This window comes from Muscardinus avellanarius (genome assembly GCF_963383645.1).
Source record: "Muscardinus avellanarius genome assembly, chromosome: 9".
Taxonomy (NCBI): Eukaryota; Metazoa; Chordata; class Mammalia; order Rodentia; family Gliridae; genus Muscardinus; species Muscardinus avellanarius.
This window is the reverse complement of record NC_137795.1, coordinates 10,999,928-11,021,010: the sequence shown is the minus strand read 5'-3', so window position 1 is coordinate 11,021,010 and position 21,083 is coordinate 10,999,928. Positions and strand designations below refer to the sequence as shown.

The following is a 21,083-nucleotide window of genomic DNA, read 5'->3' as shown; positions in this document are numbered from 1 at the left end:
AGTGAAAAGAAAGCAATGAAAAGTTTCCATTTTTATCAGCAGGAAGGCCAAATGAAGTCAGAACGGTATTTAGTGTCCTCTTTATAGTGACTAATGTACCAGTATTGGGAACGGCCTAGGAAGATTTGAGAAAGCTATGATTATTAATATTTCAAAAATTGGGTGAGGGGCAAATCTGTGCAAGGACTTGGTTTCTGCCTAAAAGCAGGTAACTATTCCAATGTAAACCTAGCTAAAAGTAATTAACAAGTCAATAGGAGAGGAGAACTAGGCCTTTCTCTATCTAAAGACAGATCTTAGGAGAGGAGAACTAGGCTTTCTCTATCTAAAGACAGATCTACATAAGCCAGCTAAGATGGTAGGAGACCTTCATGAAAGGGGACACCTTGCCATACCTTGCTGGGGGAGGTACCTTACAGGGTTAAGGGGAGGTACCTTACAGGGGCGTTCACTACTCAAAATTACGTAAACAAGATGGAGGTCATGGGTATAAAATTTCCAGTCCATGTGCTGTATCTTGGGAGTGGTGAGTTGGCCCGGGCCACCCTTCCCCCTCATGCCATTTTGGCATGGGGCTGTAACTATTTCCTGTATTTCTATTTTCTGTTTTTCTATCTTTTTAATAAATTTCTTTAAATCTTCAGCAACTGTCCAAGCTATGCATATTTATTCTTAGTTTAGGACAGGAACCGCAGTTTTTCTGTTTTTGGTCATTTTGGGTTTTGTTATGGGTTAGAGGAAAGCGTGTCCCAGGACCCTCACAGAGGTTCCCGGGGAACAGTTTCCCCACAACCAAATTCTCTCAATCCGTAACATATTTGGCGCCCATGCGGGGCTGACTTTGTTTGGGGTCATCACACTATGTCACTCTGGGGTCATCACACTATGTCACTCTGGGTCTTCACACTATGTCACTCTGGGTCTTCACACTATGTCACTCTGGGTCTTCACACTATGTCACTCTGGGGTCATCATACTATGTCACTCTGGGTCTTCACACTGTGTCACTCTGGGGTCATCACACTATGTCACTCTGGGGTCATCACACTATGTCACTCTGGGTCTTCACACTGTCACTCTGGGTCTTCACACTATGTCACTCTGGGTCATCACACTATGTCACTCTGAGGTCATCACACGATGTCACTCTGGGGTCATCACACTGTCACTCTGGGGTCATCACACTGTGTCACTCTGGGGTCATCACACTGTCACTCTGGGGTCATTACACTATGTCACTGGGGTCATCACACGATGTCACTCTGGGGTCATCACATGATGTCACTCTGTGGCGTGGTGCTTTACTCTAAGCTCTATCTTTCCCTCTTTCTAAGGGCGCCAATCCGTAACATTTTAGACAGACATTCCAGTGGCATAGTTATCCTGTGGTTCTTGGGACTTATGACAGCCATAGGCACTCTAGAACTGGAACTGCCCTAAGAGCGGGCAGGAGAGGACACCCCAAGAAACATGCTGGAATGAAGCCGAAAGGTCCTAAAATTTCCTCTGAAAGAGTAGATTTGATTAACACAAAACGTTTGTCTTGAGCCAGGCATGATGGTACAAACCTAATCCCAGGATTTGGAAGGCTAGACAGGAGGATCCAGGTTTGCAGCCAGCCTCAGCAACTTAGTGAGACTTTGTTTGGAAGGCTAGACAGGAGGATCCAGGTTTGCGGCCAGCCTCAGCAACTTAGTGAGACTTTGTTTCCAAGTTAAAACAGAGCTGAGGACAGAGCCTCTGGGATCAATCCCCAATACTACAAAAAACAAAAAGAAACAAAACCTTTGGCCTTGCTGAGCAATTCATGGGGTTGAACGTGGCACCTCGTACCCTCTCAACAGATCTGAGCCCTGACCTCTGGACCACAATTGGTGTGTACAACACACTTTTGGAAGAACACTGGTTGAAGGGCACCAGGATATGATGTCCACTTGGGGCAAAAATTTATCTCATCTACCTGACCCAACCTCACACCAGCATTTTCATAGCTCTATCAGTTTTATTAAATTAATTCATGCGTCAGCTAGGCATAGTAACACACACTTGTAATCCCAGTACTTGGGAGGCTGACACAGGAGGATCCAGGTTTGTGGCCAGCCTCAGCTACTTAGTGAGGCCCTCCATAACTTAGTGAAACCCTGTTTCAAAATAAAGGATAAAAAATCTGGCTGGGGGTATAGCTTGGAGGTAGAATGCCTCTGGATTCAATCCCCCAGTGCCGCAAAAAAATAAAAATAAAAAAATTAATTCATGCGTCTATTAAAAAATTCAAAGACGGCTAAAACTGACATCCTATTACCTAAACATAACTAACCACTATTAACTTTTTGCTATTTTTATTTGGAAATAATCTACTTAGAGATGAAATTTAAAACTAAAAGGGCTCCTTCTAGATTCTCCTGTTTTGTTTGTTGATGTGTATATACAGAGAGGGATATTGGGGAGAAAAAACTCAGGGTTCTTGGAAATGCCAGGCAATTGCTATGCACTCAACTACAAACTCAGCCAGATTCGCCTATTCTTAACATTTTACCTTGTTTTCCCACCTCCAAGTACCAGCCCACTGGGGTTAAGCTGTGCACATTTGGTCCATAGCAAAGATCAAATGGCTGTATCATCATGACTCCCCTAGGCCCCCCTATGAGTTTCCTAACAGTAGAGATCCTTTCTATATAACCACAGTGCAGTTAACATTGATTGCACCCGTATTTTGTTTTTGTCATTAGACCCCCACAGTTCCTCTTCTAATTCAGGCTGGAGTCTAGGGTCAGGTACTGTGTTTGCTTCTGTCTCCTTAACACCCTTTGATCTGGAAGAGCCTTTCACAACAGGCATACTCCGGAGTAACACTGTTCTCCTCTTGCATAAAGTCCCTCATTTTGTCTTTGTTCTTATGATCAGGGCTTTACCCCTTGGCCAGAGTGCGCAGAGGTATTGCACCTTCCCTGGGGTGCCGGGGTGGGGCCAGGGTGGCTCCCTGCTCTCCTTATCAGGACTTGGCCTGCAAGCTCTTCATTGTGTAGTTTCTGTTTTTTTGTTTGTTTGTTTGTTTTTTCTTTCTGGCACCTAAGAAACAGTCTTAACATGGGATATATATATTTTTTAATTTGGTACTAAAGTTTGAATCAAGGGGCATTTTACCTCTGACCTCTACCCCCAGCCCTTTTTTTTTTTTTTTTTAAACAGGATCTCACTACACTGTTGAGAGTCTTGCTAAGTTGCCCAGGCTGGTCTCAAACCTATGATCCTGGGCTATCGGGGTGTAGCCCGGGCCAAGTGCCTTCAGTTGCAAGCTGCTTTCTCCCAAAGTCCACGTGATCTGCCAGAAAGGAAGTGCAGGTCACCCCCAGAGGCCCTGGTCGGCCTTGATGTCCAGCAGAGGCCTTCAGGTCACTACCCGAGTATACCCAGGCCAAGTGCCTTCAATTGCACTCCACCTTCTCTCAAAGCTAACGCAACCTGCGAGAAAGAGAGAGAGAGAGAGAAAGAGAGAGACAGACAGACAGACAGACAGACAGACAGAGAGAGAGAAAGAGAAAGAGAAAGAAAGAGAAGCTTCCCAACGGGGAAGGGTTCCCAGAGTGGGTAACCGTCCTGGTGACTGCGCTAGGGGTTTATATATGTCTGCATGTCCTCTGTTGCTTGGAGTTTGGGAAGCAGCGCTCAAAATTTGCATAGGGTATTTGCATGTCCTTTGAAGGGTCTCCTTTCAGTAGGAGTGTCAGACTTGCTCCAGTGATGTCTCCTGGGTTTGTTGATTAGTAAACTGATGGTTTTGTGAAGCTTTGGTCGGTTCTTATCTCTGAACCTTGGAAGAGCTGATCTCTTTTTGGAGCCTTGGAAGTTAATTAGTATTCCTAGCTCCTCAGGAAATTAAGTTTCCCTATCTGCCTACTTCCTTCTACCTCAATGGGGATTGAACCCAGGGGCCTTCTACCTCTGGGCTTACACTCTCAGACCTATTTTATATTTTATTTGGAAACAGGGTCTCACTAAGTTGCTGAAAGCCTCACTTGAGTCAGCTTGAGGCTGGTTTTGAACCTGTGCCATCCTTTTGTTTCAGCCTCCCAAGCGCAGGGGTATTACAAGCGTGCACTACCACGCCCAGCTTTAAAAGGAGATATTTTAAGACTGGACAAGCAGCTTGCTCCTCACCAACCTTCTCCTCCTGGAGTTAGTGTTTACTAATGTTTGCTCATGCTTGGGCCAGTCTCAGTATAATTTGCAAAATGATACTATTCTGATTGTAGCACATTTATTTGTTTATTTATTTATTTATTTATTTATTTATTTATTTATTTATGTGTGGTATTTTTGGGGATTAAACCCAAGAGCATTCTTCCTTGAAGCTACATCCCCAGCCCTATATTTTAATTTCTAATATTTTAAATTTTTTATATTTTTGCAGTACTGGGGATAGACCCCAAGGGCATTCTACCTCCGAGTTACACCCCCAGCCCTGTTTTATATTCTTTTTCTGAAACAAGATCTTACTAAACTGCTGAGGGCCTCACTAAATAGCTGAGGCTAGCTGGGAACCTGTGTCCTCCTGTCTTAGCCTCCCGAATGCTGGGATTACAAGCACGCTTTAAATTAATTTCTGGATTCACTTTTGTTCATGAGCACATCCCAGATTTGTCTGTGCCCTGTAGCATGTCCCTGAACTATCAGAGCACTTGCTTGCTCTCTGAATTAGGATGTCTGGTTCTTTGCCTGTCCCAGCCCTGGCACCAGCCAGGGTCTCCCAGGAGTCCTGTGGAATGGCTTGAGGTGTGAGATGCGCGCATTGCCACCAGTCTCTACTCCTTGGCCCTTTCGGTGGACATGTATGTTCACACATTTATACTCAAGGAAATGGTTTGCATGCACACATCTGAGCACCTAGAAGCTACCCTCACCAGAGCCTCCAGCTCCAGTATGCTTCTGCTGGTTTTTATAATTTCTGTCCGTATTTGCAAAATCAGTACATTTACTCATTTGCTTATTTCTCTGATATACCTAAAATAGGTTATTCCTAATGGAATTATGTTCTCAAACCTACTTACAAAAGTTCAGGGTGTCGCTTGGTGGTAGAGTGCTTGCCTAGTACACAGCAGGTTTTGATTGCTAGCGCCACAAAAGAGTTCAGGATTACCCCTCCTTCCCCACACTACTATTAGCTTTTTTAGTGTGTGTGTGTGTCTGTGTAGAGGAGAGGGTACTGGGTATTGAACCCAGAGGCATTCTACTCCTGAGCTATACCCTCAGCCCTTTCTAATTATTTATATTTTGCAGTACTGGGAATTGAACCAACCTACACCCCCGGCCCTGTTTTTTATTCTTTATTTTCATTTAATTTATTATTATTATTATTATTATTATTATTATTATTATTATTATTATTATTATTTGGTGGTACTGGGATGGAACCCAGAGGCTTTCTACCTCCGGGCTAAACTCCCAGACCTATTTATTTATTTATTTATTTATTTATTATTTTTTTGGTGGTACTGGGGTGGAACCCAGAGGCTTTCTACTCCCAGACCTATTTTATACTTTATTTGGAAACAGGGTCTCACTAAGTTGCTGAGAGCCTCACTAAGTAGCTGAGGCTGGCTTTGAACCTGTCTGATCCTCCTGTCTCAGCCTCCCAAGCTCGGGGATTACAAGCGTGCGCCACCACGCCCGGCTTCCCAGACCTATTTTATATTTTATTTGGAAACAGGGTCTGATTAAGTTGCTGAGAGCCTCACTTAGTAGCTGAGGCTGGCTTTGAACTGGTACAATCCTCCTGTCTCAGTCTCCTAAGTACTGGGATTACAAGTGTGCACCACCACGCCCTGCTTATTCTTTATTTTTAAACAGGTTCTCAGTTGCAGAGGGCTTCACTGAGTAGCTCAGGCTGGCCTCAAACTTGGTGATCCTTGTCTTGTATCTCAGCCTCCCAAGTACTGGGATTATAAGCGCGTGTGCCACCACGCCCAGCTCATATTTATTTATTTATTTAGAAGCAAGGTCTCACAGTGGGGTGTGGTGGTATACACTTGTAGTCCTAGTACTTGGGAGGCTAAGACAGGAAAATCACAGATTTGTGGCCAGCCTCAGCTATTTCCTGAGATCATCTGCAATATAGTGATATTCTGTTTCAAAATAAAGAATAAAAAAATAGGGCTGGGAGTGTAGTTTGAAGATGGAATGCCACTGCCTTCAATCCCCTTTACTGCAAACAAATGAACACAATAACACACAACAGTGTCTTGCTAGGCTGCTGAGAATCTCACGAGGTTGCTGAGACTGGCTTTGAGCCTGCAGTCCTCCTGTCTCAGCCTCCCAAGTACTGGAATTTCAGGCATAAGACATTTTTCTGGATTTCTCTGTATGTATGTATAGATAAATATACAAATTTTGTTAAGCTGTAATCATAACTGTATACAGTGTTTTCTAACCTGATGTCTCACCTTTAATTAGCGTATCATTAACATCTTTCCCTAATATTTCAGGTAAAAGTGTTTTGCCCACAAAAAGAAATATATAGAGTATTTTATAAGGGCAGCAGAATAATTCCGTTATTGAACTTTGATTTTAAAAGGCATCCAACTTTTTGCTATTATATATAAAGCTGGCATCAACACCTTTATAACTAAATCTTAATTATTTCCTTAGGGTAGAAGTGGAATTACTGGTCAAAGGGTATGTATATTTTTATGTCTTTCTGAATGGCTGTATTTGTGCTCTGGTTAGCACTTTATGAGTGCTGGGCATTTCCCGTCTGGTGGTCTCGACTGGGCTGCTCATAGAGTCATAGAGGGCCTTTCTAAAATCAGAGATGCCCAGGACTGTCTCCCAGACGTTCTGGCCTCATGGACCTGGGGCATAACCCAGAATTTCTAGTGTTTAAACAGCCCCCAAGCCGGGCGTGGTGGCGCACTGCTTGTAATCCCTGCGCTTGGGAGGCGGGAGACAGGAGGATCATGATCGTGGAATGGCTTAAGAGATCCTGTTTCGCCGGGTGTGGTGGCGCACGCATGTAATCCCAGCATTCGGGAGGCTGAGACCAGAGGATCACGGTTTGTGGACAGCCTCAGCTACTTAGTGAGGCCCTCTGCAACTTAGCAAGACCCTGTTTCAAAATAAATATAAAATAGGGCAGGGGGTATAGCTCAGAGGTCAAATGCCTCTGGATTCCATCTCCAGACCCGGGAAAAAAAAAAAAAAAAAAAAAAAAGATCCTGTTTCCAATAAAAAAATATAAAATAGGTCTGGGAGTGTAGCCCGGAGAAAGGTTTCCAGGAACCCCATTACCACACACACACACACACACACAATCCCCCAAGAGATTTTCATATGCAGCAGTTGTATAGGTGAAAGTGGTAGTTCATCTTTTTAATTATAATTTTCTTCTGAAATTGTTGCAGGCACTCGGATTTGGGAGAAGTAGCCCCAGAAATAAAAGCGTCAGAAAGACGAACAGAGGTGGCGATTGCAGGTAAAGTTGGCCTTGGGCCCACCTGAAGCCGAGTGCTTTCTTCTGCTGCGTTGGAATTCTGGGTTCTGGTGCACCCTGGTAATTCCTGTACTTGAGAGGCCAAGGCAGGAGGATGGAGAAAGTTCAAGGCCACCCTCAGCTACTTAAAATAAAGAATAAAAAATAGGGTTGGGGGTGGGCCTGGAGGTAGAATGCCCCTGGGTTCAATCCCCAGTACGCCAAAAAAAAAAAAAAAAAAAAAAAGCTTAAGGCCTTTATTTTTTTTCTTTTACAAGGAGAGTCTGTCTCGGGGTCTTCTAGTCAAGTCTTTTCCTCACTTTTTTTTTTCTTTTTCGGTACTGGAGATGGAACCGAGGGGCACTGTACCTCCGAGCTACATCTCCAGCCCTATTTTTTAGTTTTTTTTTTTTTTACTTTTGAAACAGGGTCTCACTGAGTAGCGAAGGGCCTTGCTAAGTAGCTGAGGCTGTCTGCAAACCGTAATCCTCTGGTCTCAAACTGACGAATGCTGCGATTACAAGTGTGTACCACTCTGCCCCAGCTTGCTCAGTTTTTAGTGGGAATGTTGTCTTTTTCTATTATAAAATTGTATTAAGAGTTCTTTAGCCGGGCATGGTTGTGCATACTTGTAATCCCAGCATTTGGGAGTGGGAGGCAGACACAGGAGGATCGTAGCTTGTGGCCAGCCTCAGCTACTTAGTGAGGCCCTCTGCAACTCAGTGAGACCCTGTGCCAAAATAAAGAATGAAAAATAAAATACCCCTGGGTTCTATCCCTAGTACCGCAGGGGGAAAAGTTTCCTTAATTCTGTTACTGAAACTGATATGTAATTATATAAGTTGCACATATTTTCCCTTTTTCCCTTCCCCTTCCCCTTTCTCTCTCCTTCTCTTCTTTCTTCCATTCCTTCCTTTTCTCCTTCCTTTCTTTTTTTCTTTCCTTCATTTCTTTTTCTTTTTGTAATGTCAAGAATTGAACCCAGGAGCATTATACCTCTGAGCCATTATACCCCAGCCCAATTCTTTCTTTCTTTCTTTCTTTCTTTCTTTCTTTCTTTCTTTCTTTCTTTCTTTCTTTCTTTCTTTCTTTCTATTTTGTGGTCCTGGGATGGAACCCAGGGGTATTCTACCTATGAGCTATACCCCCTGTCCTACTTTTTATTCTTTTTGTGTATGTGTGTGGTCCTGGGATGGAACCCAGGAGCCTCTACCTCTGGGCTATACCTCCGACCTATTTTATATTTTATTTTGAAACAGGGTCTCAGTAACTGAGGCTGGCTTCGAACCTGTGTGAGCCTCTTGTCTCGGCTTCCCAAGTACTGGGATTACAAGCATGCGCCACCACGCCCAGCTTCCTACTTTTTTTTTTTTTTTTTTTTTTTTTAGTGGTACTGGGGTTCCTGGAAGCCCTTCTATTTCTGGGCTACACTCCCAGACCTATATTATACTTTTTTATTTTTGGAAACAGGGTCTCTTAAGCCAGAGTGTCTGGCTTCGAACCTGCGCGATCCTCCTGTCTCCACCTTCCAAGAGCGGGGAATTATAAGTGTGCGCCACCACGCCCAGCCAGCTTCCTACTTTTTATTCTTTATTTTGAAACAGGGTCTCACTGAGTTGTAAAGGGCCTCAGTAAGTAGCTGAGGCTGTCCATGAACCGTGATCCTCTGGTCTCAGCCTCCCAAAGGCTGGAATTTACAAGCATGGGCCACCATTCCTGGCTCTTTTATTCTTTATTTTGAAACAGATCTCACTTAAATTGCAGACAGCCTCAGTAAGTAGCTGAGGCTAGCTGCAAACCTGCGATTCTCCTGTCTCAGCCTCCCAAGTACTGGGAACATTTAGATTGTTAATCCATTTTATTTTTTATTTTATTTTACTTTATTTTTTGTGGTATTGGGGATTGAACCCAGGGGCATTCTACCTCCGAGCTATACTTGTCAGCCCTATTTTTTATTCTTTATGTTGAAACAGGGTCACTAAGTTGCAGAGGGCCTCATTAAGTAGCTGAGGCTGTCTGGAAACCTGTGATCCTCCTATTTTAGCCTCCCAAGTCCTGAGATTACAAGCCTTCTGCCACCACGCCCAGCTCTTTTGATCTATTTTTTTATTTTTTATTTTTTATATTTTGGTGGTACTGGGTTTCCTGAAAACCCATCTATCTCCGGGGTACACTCCCAGACCTATTTTTAAAATATTTTTATTTGGAAACAGGGTCTCTTAAGCCAGCAAGGCTGGCTTCGATCCTGCATGATCCTCCTGTCTCCTGTCCCAAGCGCGGGGATTATAAGCATGCGCCACCATGCCCGGCGTTTGATCTATTTTAAATTACTTTTTTGTATGTGGTGTGAGGTAGGGGTCCAACTTATGCTTATGCATGTAGACATACATACTTCTTTTTTTGTGTGTGTGATACTGGGGATTGAACCCCCACGGACATTCTACCTTTGAGCTACACCCTCAGCCTATCTTCCTTCCTTCCTTCCTTCCTTCCTTCCTTCCTTCCTTCCTTCCTTCCTTCCTTATTTTTTGGTGGTACTGGGGTTCCTGGAAACCCTTCTATCTCTGGGGTACACTCCCAGACCTATTTTTAAAATATTTTTATTTGGAAACAGGGTCTCTTAAAGCTTCAAACCTGGGCGATCCTCCTGTCTCCACCTCCCAAGTGCAGGGATTACCAGCGTACGCCACCACGACCAGCTTTATTCTTTATTTTGAAACAGGGTCTCACTAAATTGCAGAGGGCCTTACAAAGTAGCTGAGGCTAGTGGGCAAACCGCGATCTTCCTGTCTCAGCCTCCCAAGTACTGGGATTACAAGCATGTGTGCCACTACGCCCAGCTTTACCTCATTTTTTTCTTGTGTGTATGTGGTGCTAGGGATTGAACCCAAACTAATTTTTTATTTGGAAACAGGGTCTCACTAAGTTGCTGAGATCCTTGCTAAGTTGCTGAGGCTGGCTTTAAACCTATAATCCTCCTCTTTCAGCCCCCTAAGTACTAGGTTTATAGGCATGCATTGCCACGCCTGGCACTTAACAGCCCCCAAGGTGCAAAAGGATGCCTGATAAGTATTCCAAAATTTGGTGGGAAATGCTAGATGGCGTGTGTTGAGTGCTAGAATAATTGGGGGTGGGATAGAGATGGTTCAGTGTGAGTGGGGTGGCTTGAAGTTTGCCTCTTTGAAGTCCTGTGTGGGCTTACAGGAGTTCTTACTGGAGTACTGTCAGTGACAGGGCACGGTCCGCCCTCTGCCCTTGAGCCCCTCTGAGCCTGATGATCTTGTGGGGAGGGAGGCCAGGTTTATCTTCTCCTTGGCCAGCTCTGCCCAGCGGGGATTCTGGTAGAGGCCAGGCCTGTGGCCTCCCTGCATTCACTGTCTGTGTGGAGGCTGTCCCCATCCCCTTACTTTCTGATGCTGCTTCTGTGTTCTCCTTGACATCCTGGCACCTGGTCTCTTCCAGGATCGAAGCCAGAGCTAGTTCTCATCCCTAACCAAGCAAGGACTTCTCTGGGGCTGCATAGCTTCCTGATTTGAGTTCAGACAACTCTCGCAGGTCCCAGCCTTTGGCTCCTTGGTCTTTGTCGTTCTCTCTCTCGCCATTTTCTCTCCTCGTCCGGCATTTTGAATCCCTTGGGAACGAGCCCCTTGTACCCTTTCTTCACTTTAGTGGCACGGGCTTTGAACTGCGGGTATTGTGGTTCGAAGCGTCCTTTCTTCTTTCATATCTTTGTACTCCCAGAAGCCTAGTCCCTTTTCTCTCTCCAACCTCTTTCATATCTGTTTCCCAGAGATGTCATGAAAGAAGAAGATTTGAAGCCGGGCATGGTACACGCACTAATCCCAGTACTTGGGAAGCTGAGACAGGAGGATCAGAGGTTCAAGGTTGGCCTCAGAATTAGTGAGATTTTGTTTCCAATAACAATTAACATTGGGCTAGGGTGTCGCTTGGAGGTAGATGGCCCCTGGGTTCCATCCCAAGTAGCACACACACACACACACACACACACACACACACACACACACACACACAGATAAAAAATAAAATTGGGCTGACATGTAGCTCAGAGGTAGAATGCCCCTGAGTTTGATCCCTAGGCTCACAAAAAAAAGGAAAGAAAAAAAAGACTGTTTGAAATGTTAGGATTATCTACTACTTATATGGAAATTATGAGAGGACTGATAATCTGAAAATAGCAGAATCTTTTCTTAATCTGTAAGCTCTTAAAATTGTAAATTTTGAGCCAGGCCTAGGGCACATGCCTGTAATCCTGGTATTTTGGAGGTAAAGACAGGAGGACTACAGATCCAAGATCAGCTCAACAATTTAGCGACTCTCAGCAACCTCATGAAACCCTGTTTAAAAAAACAGAAAAAGCAGGGTCGGGAGCATAGCTCCAAGGTTCATCCCCACAACTGTAACAACAACAACAAACTGAGTAAATTTTGAGGGTGGGGATGTAGGTCAGGGGTAGAGCACCCACTGTGCATGAGGTCCTGGGTTCATTTAAGGACTTTTTCCCCAATGTAAATATATGAAGATCACTAAGTACATTCTGTAATTAAAATGTTACTGTTGGTAGACATAACACAATGTTAGAGACTTTAGACAAATAGTTAACCTTTTTGGGGCAGAAGAGTACTGAGGATTGAACTTAGGAGACTTCTACCTTTGAGCTACATTCCTAGCCCTACTTAATTTTAATTTTTTAATTTTTAATTTTTTTACTTTTTATTTTTTTGGTGGTACTAGGAGGGGACCCCAGAGGCTTTCTACCTCCGGGCTATACTCCCAGACCTATTTTATATTTTATTTAAAAACATGGTCTCAAAGTTGCTGAGAGCCTCACTAAGTAGCTGAGGCTGGCTTCAAACCTGTGCAATCCTCCTGTCTCAGCCTCCCAAGCACGGGGATTACAAGTGTGCGCCACCATGCCCGGCTTATTTTTTATTTTGAAACAGGGTCTCACTAAATTGCAGAGGGCCTTGCTAAATTGCGAAGGCTGGCCTTTTTTTTTTTTTCCCCTTTTTTTCTTTTTGTGGTGCTGGGGATGGAACCCAAGGCCATTCTACCTCCAAGCTATATCCCCAGCCCTATTTTTTATTCTTTATTTTGAAACAGTATTTCACTGAGTTGCAGAGGGCCTCACTAAATAGCAGAGGCTGTTCAGAAATCTCAATTTTCCTGCCTCAGCCTCCCAAATGAAGGGATTACAAGCATGTGCCACCATGCCCAGCAGCTGGCCTTGAACCTGCAATCCTCCTGTCTGAGCCTCCCAAATATTAGGATTACAGGCATGTGTCATCAAGCCCTGCTCAAAATTCATGTTTTATTTGTGCCACCACAGAGTTGACTTTTTGTTTTTGTTTGTTTGTTTGTTTGTTTGGTGGTACTGGGGTTCCTGGAAACCCTTCTACTTCTGGGCTACACTCCCAGACACCTATTTTTTAATATTTTTTTTATTTGGAAACAGGGTCTCTTAAGCCAGTGAGGCTGGCTTCGAACCTGCGCAATCCTCCTGTCTCTTCCTCCCAAGCACGGGGATTATGAGAGTGCGCCACCACGCCTGGCAAGAGTTGACTTTTAAGTCACAACTTTTAACACTCCTTCCCTACTACCTAGGAATTTGTGCTCTAATGTAAATATCACTGTAATTAATTACAGAGCTCCATATCATTTAATAAAAATAATGTTGATAGTTGGTATTGTATCTTGAAGTCAATGAATTTGTATTGACTCATATTTTAGTTTTTAAAAGCCAAGGTTAATCTATATAAGTTTCATGAAATTACTGACATTTTATTCTCACAAAATTTTTTTTTTTTTTCGGTACTGGGGATAGAACTCGGGCATTTTACCTCTGAGCTACACCCGCAGCCTTATTTTTCATTTTGAAACAGGGTCTCATTATGTTGCAGAGGGCCTCACAAAGTAGCTGAGGCTGGCTGCGAACTCAGATCCTCCTGTCACAGCCTCCCAAGTACTTGGGATTACAAATGTGTGCCATCACGCCCAGCTATTCTCATAAAATTTCACAAATTTTATAGAGCAAAATCTATTTTGTGTGTAGCTATTACTGTTTTATGACATATTTTATCTTGGAAAAATGAAATTTGCATAGAAAAGACTGAAGCCAATAATACGGCTTGAGCATCCCTAATCTGAAAACCTAAAGACTGAAGTGGCGCTTAGTGGCGCACGCTTATAATCCCGGAATTCGGGAGGCTGAGGCAGGAGGACTGAGGTTCTCAGCCAGCCTCAGCTACTTACTGAGGCCCTTTGCAACTCAATGAGATCCAGTTTCAAAGAAAGAATAAAAAGGAGGGCTGGAGGTATAGCTCGAAGGATGAATGCTCCTGGGCTCCATCCCCAGTAGTGCAGAAACAAAACAAAACAAATCTAAACTAAAATGCCCCAAATCCAAAACATTTTGAGCACCAACATTGCCACAGTGGGGAATCTCATATCTAACTCAAATGGCAGGTCACACTCCAAATGCTGCCGCACCAAAAATCTGTGAAGCCGGGCGTGGGTGCGCTTGTCATCCCGCGCCCGGGAGGCTGAGACAGGAGGGTCCCATGGGTTCGAAGCCAGCCTCAGCTACTCAGTGAGGCTCTCAGCAACTCAGTGAGACCCTGTTTCCAAATAAAAGGTAAAAATAGGTCTGGGAGTATAGCCCGGTGGTAGAAAGCCCCTGGGTTCCACCCCAGTACCACACACACACAAAAAAAATCTGTATAAGTGGTGTATTCATTTCAAGTCACCCCCCATGCCATTTTGGCATGGGGCTATATTTCTATTTTCTGTATTTCTATCTTTCTAATAAACTTCTTTAAATCTTCAAAAAAAAAAAACCTGTGTAAAATTGCCTTCACACTCTGTATACATGAAACTTAAAAAAAAATTACCTGTTTAGACTTGGCTCATATTCTCATATTGCAAACTCTGAAGAAATCTGGCTGGGCCTGATGGGGTGTGTTCATAATCCTAATACTTGGGAGGCTGAGACAGAGAAATTGTAAGTTCGAGGCCAGCCTCAGAAACTAGTGAGACTGTCTCAAAAAATGAAAAGGGCTGCTAGGCGCACGCTTGTAATCCCAGCCCTTGGGAGGCTGAGACAGAAGGATTGCGTAGGTTCAAAGCCAGCCTCAGCTACTTAGTGAGGCTCTCAGCAACTTAGACCCTGTTTCCAAATAAAATGTGAAATAGATCTGAGGGTGTAGCCTGAAGGCAGAAAGCCCCTGGGTTCCATCCCCAGTACCACAAAATAAATAAAAAGGGCTGGGGTGTAGCGCAGTAGTAGAATGCCCCTGGGGTCATAAGAAAAAAGAAAAACTCAAAACCTCTTGAGCATGACAGTCAAGGGATACTTAGCCTGTGATACAGTAAATGTTGGCTACAGTATCCTCACGTAAACATTTATTTCATTTATTTACTTATTATTGGTACTAGGGATTGAACTCGGGGGCATCCTACCTCTGAGCTTACCTCTGAACTACACTCCCAGCTCTTATTTTTTTATTTTGAGACAGGTTCTCACTAAGTTGCAGAGGTCTCACCATGTTGCTGAGGCTGGCTACCCACCTGCAATCCAATCCTCCTGTTTCAACCTCCTGAGTACAGGGATTATAAACATATGCCACCGTACCAGGCTCCATTTGAACTTTTTTTTTTTGTTTTGGTAGTACTAAGGATTGAACTAAGGGGCATTCTATCTCTGAGCTACATGTGCAGCCCTATTTTTTATTATTTATTTTGAAACAGGGTCTCACTAAATTGTGGAGAGCCTCACTGAGTTGCTGAGGCTGGCCTTGAACCTGCAGTCCTCCTGTCTCAGCCTCCCAAGTACTGGAATTACAAGTGTGCACTACCATGGGCCCCATTTGAACTTTTTGAAAGCCTCTAACTTGCTGATGGAACTAAATATGTGTATTTTTTCTTTTTAGATTTGGAATGGAGAGAAATGGAAGGAGATGACTGCGGGTTCCATTACGGAGGTAGGAGCTATGAGATTGAGTTCAGATTGAGTTGGGGAAGGAGAGAGAAAAGGGAAAACTAACCAGGATTGTATGTTTTTAACCACTGAGAGAAGTTGCTGTCTTGTTAAGAAAGGAAGGCTCTGGGTTTAGCTTCAATCACATTGCGTCAGACAGAGCAACATTATTTGATGGACACTTCATCTTATTCATGTTTTTGTTTTGACATCATCATTTTGCTTTCCTCCTAGATGGGACAAACGAGGCTCAGGACAATGACTTCCCAACAGGTATGCGTTTCCCCGGCCCTTGCTTCCTAGTGTGTTTTGGAGAGGGCCATCATTTAGGCTGGTGGTCACACCAGCATCATCACACCTACTCTAGCCCTTTGGGGACGGACCGTTAATGATGCTGCTAAAACCAGATCTCCAGGGAGCTCACCGACCATAGCGAGTAACCAGTAGCCTTCTCCCCTAGTGCACGCAGCACCATAGTGGGTTAGCAGCTTTGGAAGAGAAGTTCAGGAATCTATTTTTGTGGTACTGAAAATTGTGCCCAGGGATTTCACACAGACACCTATGCCCCCCCCCCTTTTTTTTGCAGTACTGGGGATGGAATCCAGGGTCACCAGGAGCATTCTACCTCCAAGCTATGTACCCCACCCCAGCCTTATGTTTTTATTCTTTATTTTTATTTTGAAACAGAGTCTCACTGAGTTGCAAAGGGCCTCACTAAGTAGCTGAGGCTGTCTGCGAACCACTTATCCTCCTGTCTCCTAAATGCTGGGATTATAAGCATGCGCCACCATGCCCCCGGCCCCAGCTCTTTTAAAGATTTCTGTTGTTGTTGTTGTTGTTTTTGTACTGGGTTTGGAATCCAGGGACATTCTACCTTCAAGTTATACCCCCAGCCCTATTTTTCATTCTTTATTTTGAAACAAGGTCTCACTAAGTTGCAGAGAGCCTTACTAAGTAGCTGAGGCTGTCTGCAATCATCCTGTCTTTGCCTCCCAAGAATTGGGATTACAAGCGTGTACCACCACGTCGGGCCGGCTTTTGCATTAACATTTAAGTGAACTCATTATGTGCAGTATGAAAATTGGTGAGAAGAAATGCCAAGGCCTGGGGTGGAGGGTGGAACCATAGAGGTAGCTGTTCAAAGCATCTGACTTGTAAGATTTTATATTGTATAGGGTGATATTTGACTAGTCTGCACAAATTAATGTGCACTTTAATAATACTGTACCAGATATTTTACTGTAGCTAATGACTGCATCATTGGTCTCAAATCTGCAAAAGGGAGCTGAGCTATGTTTTTTTTTTTTTTTTTTTTGACACTGGGGATTAAACCCAGAGGCATTCTACCTTTAAGCTAAGCTCCCAGCCCAATTTTATTTCTTTATTTGGAAACAGGGTCTCACTAGGGTTCTGAGAGTCTTGCTAAGTTTCCATGGCTGGCTTTGAACCTGTGATCCAGCTCTAGTCTGTCTCCCAAGTACAGGTGTGTGCCACCGCACCTGGCTCGATTGCTGATTCTTTATGCTTAGTGATATTTTCCTTTATTTTCCAATTAACTAGAAACCAGAGGGCGAATAGTGATTGCGTCCTGTGGAAGCTTCATGGTGACGTCAGCTGGACTAGAATGTGGAGCCAGAAGCACTGGCATAACCTTATGGGTGGTTGTAGTCTGGGCGGTGGGACCTGCACTCAGCCCTTGGGGGCATGCTCTGCTCACTTCAACCAGACAATCTTTTTCTTCTTTTTGGTACTACGGGTTGTACCCAGGGGCATTTTATTTCTGAGCGAAATCCCTAGCCCATTTTAAAAAATTATTTGGGGGGGGGGTAGTGGGGATGGAACCCAGGGGCATTCTACATCCGAGGTGTAGCTTGGAGGTAGAATGCTCCAGGGTTCCATTATCCCCACTACCCCGCAAAACTGGCTATAGCTCTTTTTTTGTGTGTGTGGTACTGGGGATGGAACCCAGGGGCCTTCTACCTCCGGGCTACACTCCCAGACCTATTTTATATTTTATTTGGAAACAGGGTCTCTTAAGCCAGCTGAAGCTGGCTTTGAACCTTTGCGATCCTCCTGTCTCTGCCTCCCAAGCGCGGGGGTTACAAGCGTGCACCACTATGCCCGGCATATTTTTATTTTTTATTTTTGAAACAGGGTCTCGTTAGGTTGCAGAAGGCTTTACTAAGTAGCTGAGGCTGGCTGTGAACCTTGATCCTCCTCATGTCTGTCTCCCAAGTATTTGGATTACAAGCAGCATGCACCACCACAGCCAGCTCCCTAGCTTTTTTGAGACAGGATCTCACTAAGTTGCTGAGGCTAGCCTTGGACCTGAGATCCTCCTATCAGCCTCTCAAGTACTGGGATTACAGATATGCATCACCATGCTTGACTCTAACCAATTAATTTTGAACTCAGTGCTAGAACTTGCAGATTTCTGGAGAAAGCAGAAATCAGTGCTTCTGTATGAACTGTCCCAATTCTTAGATGTGGCTCTTTTTTATCTTTCTGCCTTTTAATGTCCCACACACCTGTTAGATGGTAATATTTACCTTGACATAGGGTTCCACCCCAGCCTTGCCCTCAGGTTCACCTGGGTATGCCCTGACCCTCCTTTTCCTGCACCCCTTTTCTGCCGAGCGAGCTCTCCCTCTCCAGCTCTGTGCTGGCCCTGACTCAAGAGTGCAGGATGAACGCTCACATGTCCATTTCTTCCCACAGTGGAGAGAAGCAGGCTTCAGGAAATGCTGTCCCTCTTGGGCCTGGAGCCATACCAGGAGCAGAAGCTCAGCCTCCAGGACGCCCTGCAGATCAGTTTTGACAGTATGAAGAACTGGGCCCCGCAGGCTCCCAAGGACCTGCCTTGGCATTTTCTCAGGAAGCTGCAGGCCCTCAATGCTGAAGCCAGGAACACCACCATGGTGCTGGACGTTCCTCCGGAGGCCCGGCCTGCAGAGAAGGAGAGCCAGATGGAGGAGGAGATGATCTACTGGGACCCAGCCGAGGACATCGCCGCCGATGACATCTATTCTTTCTCTGAGCTGCCAACGCCCGACACCCCGGTGAACCCTCTGGACCTTCTGTGTGCCCTGCTGCTGTCCTCAGACAGCTTTCTGCAGCAGGAGGTGGTGCTGAAGATGTCCCTCTGCCAGTTTGCACTCCCGCTTGTGTTGCCCGACTCGGAAAACCACTACCACACCTTCCTGCTGTGGGCTCTTCGGGCCGTTGTGCGGACGTGGTGGGCCCAGCCACCGCGGGGCTTGGGCAGCTTCCGAGAGGACAGTGTGGTCCAGTTCCGGGCGCCCACGTTTGCCTTTGTGCGCATGGACGTCAGCAGCAACTCCAAGTCGCAGCTGCTCAACGCCATCCTCAGCCCAGGCCGCCGGCAGGGCGACTGCTTCTGGCACCGGGATCTCAACCTGGGCACCAATCCCCGGGAGATTGCTGACGGCCTGGTAGAAATTTCCTGGTTTTTCCCCAGTGGCAGGGATGACCTGGACGTCTTCCCAGAGCCTATGGCCTTTCTCAACCTGCGAGGCGATATCGGGTCTCACTGGCTGCAGTTTAAGCTCTTGACAGAAATCTCCTCTGCTGTGTTCATTCTGACTGACAACATCAGTAAGAAGGAATACAAATTGCTGTACTCCATGAAGGAGTCGACCACGAAGTACTACTTCATCCTGAGCCCCTACCGGGGGAAGCGGAACACAAACCTGCGGTTCCTCAACAAGCTGACCCCTGTGCTGAAGATGGACCACTCGCATGTGCTGGTGAAGGTGAGCAGTACCGACAGCGAGGGCTTCGTGAGGAGGGTCCGCGCCATCGTGGGCAGCGTGGCGCGGTCCCCCTGCCGCAGGGTGTCCGTGGAGGACATGGCACATGCAGCCCGGAAGTTGGGCCTTCGGGTGGACGAGGACTGCGAGGACTGTCAGAAGGCGAAGGACCGGATGGAGAAGATCACCAGGAAGATCAAGGACGTGGAGGCCTACAAGAGGGATGAGCTGCGGCTGCAGGGCGACCCCGGGAGGAAGGCAGCCCAGGTGGAGAGGGAGCTCTGCCAGCTCCAGTGGGCCCCGGACCCACCGGAGAAGCACCGGGCTGAGCTGAGGCGGCGGTTCCTGGAACTCCGAGTGCAGCAGAACAGCCAGGAGCCCACCTCAGGGGTGCAGGAGTTCATCACGGGGATCAGCAGCCCCTCCTTGGCTGAGAGGCAGTACTTCCTGCGGTGGATGGAGTGGGCTCTGGCTCGGGTGGGCCAGCCACGGGTGAGACAGCCTCCCGAGACCCTCCTTACCCTGAGACCAAGGCTTGGTGGGGCCGCAGACCTCACTGAGCCACTCTGGCCTGAGCCCTTGGGCGTGGAGCACTTCCTGCGGGAGATGGGGCAGTTCTATGAAGCGGAGAGCTGCCTGGTGGAGGCAGGGAGGCTGCCGGCTGGCCAGAGGCGCTTTGCCCACTTCCCGGGCCTGGCTGTGGAGCTGCTGCTGACGGGGCTGCCCCTGGAGCTGGTCAGCGGGGGAACCCTGAGCATCCCCATCCGCTGGGTCACCGGTCTTCTCAAGGAGCTGCATGTCCGCCTGGACAGGAGGTCTCGGCTGGTGGTTCTGTCTGCCCTCGGGGTGCCGGGCACAGGGAAGTCCACGCTGCTCAACACCATGTTCGGGCTGCGCTTTGCCACGAGGAAGGTCTGCAGCCCCCGGGGCGCCTTCATGCAGCTCGTCACGGTGGCCGAGGGCTTCAGCCAGGACCTGGGTTGTGACCACATCCTGGCAATAGACTCTGGGGGGCTGCTGGCCGGGGCTTTGCCTTCGGCTGGGGACAGGTTTGAGCTGGAGGTTTCCTTAGCCACTCTGCTTGTGGGCCTCAGTAACGTCACTGTGGTCAGTTTAGCTGAAACACGGGATGTTCCACCTGCTGTTCTGCATGCATTTCTGAGGTTGGAAAAAACAGGACACATGCCCAACTATCAGTTTGTGTACCAGAACCTTCAAGACATGCCTGCCTCCAACCCCAAGCCGAGAGACAGAAGGCAGCTCTCGGACCCGCCCAGCGAACTGAGCAGAGCTGCTGCCCAGATGGAGAAGCAGGGTGGTGGCTTCCGGACGCTGGCAGGCCTGGCCTTCTGTGACCCCGAGAGACAGCATGTCTGGCACATCCCAGGACTGTGGCATGGAGCACCACCCATGGCCGCCGTGAGCCTGGGGTACAGCGAGGCCATTTTTGAGTTGAAGAGATGCCTGCTAGAAAACATCAGGAATGGCCTGTCCAACCAAAACAAAAACATCCAGCAGCTCATTGAGCTGGTGCGGCGGCTGTGAGTGTCCAGGCGCGGGGGCCTCTGCCGTGGCCTGTGCTGACAGTGTCCGGCGGGCATGCCCCGCACCCGAGAGGCAGCTTGTGTCTGCTGCATCTGAGAAGGAAGGAGGTCTAGGGGTCCCCAACAGTGTTAAGAAATAGCATCACAGACCAGCTCAGAGGGTCATCGGACGTCAGTGGCCCTGGGTGGGGTGGTGTAGCCGCAGTTTGATCTGTCCCTGAGTCCTGTCAGGGCTCCTGCGGGTGGTCCCTCCAGACAGCGGCCCCTGGAGGGGAGCGTCTCCCTCTCAGGCTCTACAGGCCCCTGAAGTC

The 21,083-nt window shown here is 46.6% G+C and overlaps 1 protein-coding gene across 1 annotated transcript in view; it reads left to right on the top strand.

Moving 5' to 3' along the window:
* URGCP (upregulator of cell proliferation) overlaps positions 1-20,773 on the top strand; it is a gene marked incomplete at its 3' end in the record, with an annotated part of 46,324 nt that extends 25,551 nt beyond the window's left edge. Inside the window, exons 2-6 of the mRNA XM_080700851.1 lie at positions 6,646-6,672; positions 7,398-7,468; positions 15,412-15,462; positions 15,693-15,731; positions 18,177-20,773. Coding sequence (XP_080556977.1) covers positions 15,429-15,462; positions 15,693-15,731; positions 18,177-20,773 — 2,670 coding nt within the window. The 5' untranslated portion in view covers positions 6,646-6,672; positions 7,398-7,468; positions 15,412-15,428. The remainder of the gene's footprint in view (positions 1-6,645; positions 6,673-7,397; positions 7,469-15,411; positions 15,463-15,692; positions 15,732-18,176) is intronic.
* Between the last annotated feature and the right edge of the window lie 310 nt (positions 20,774-21,083).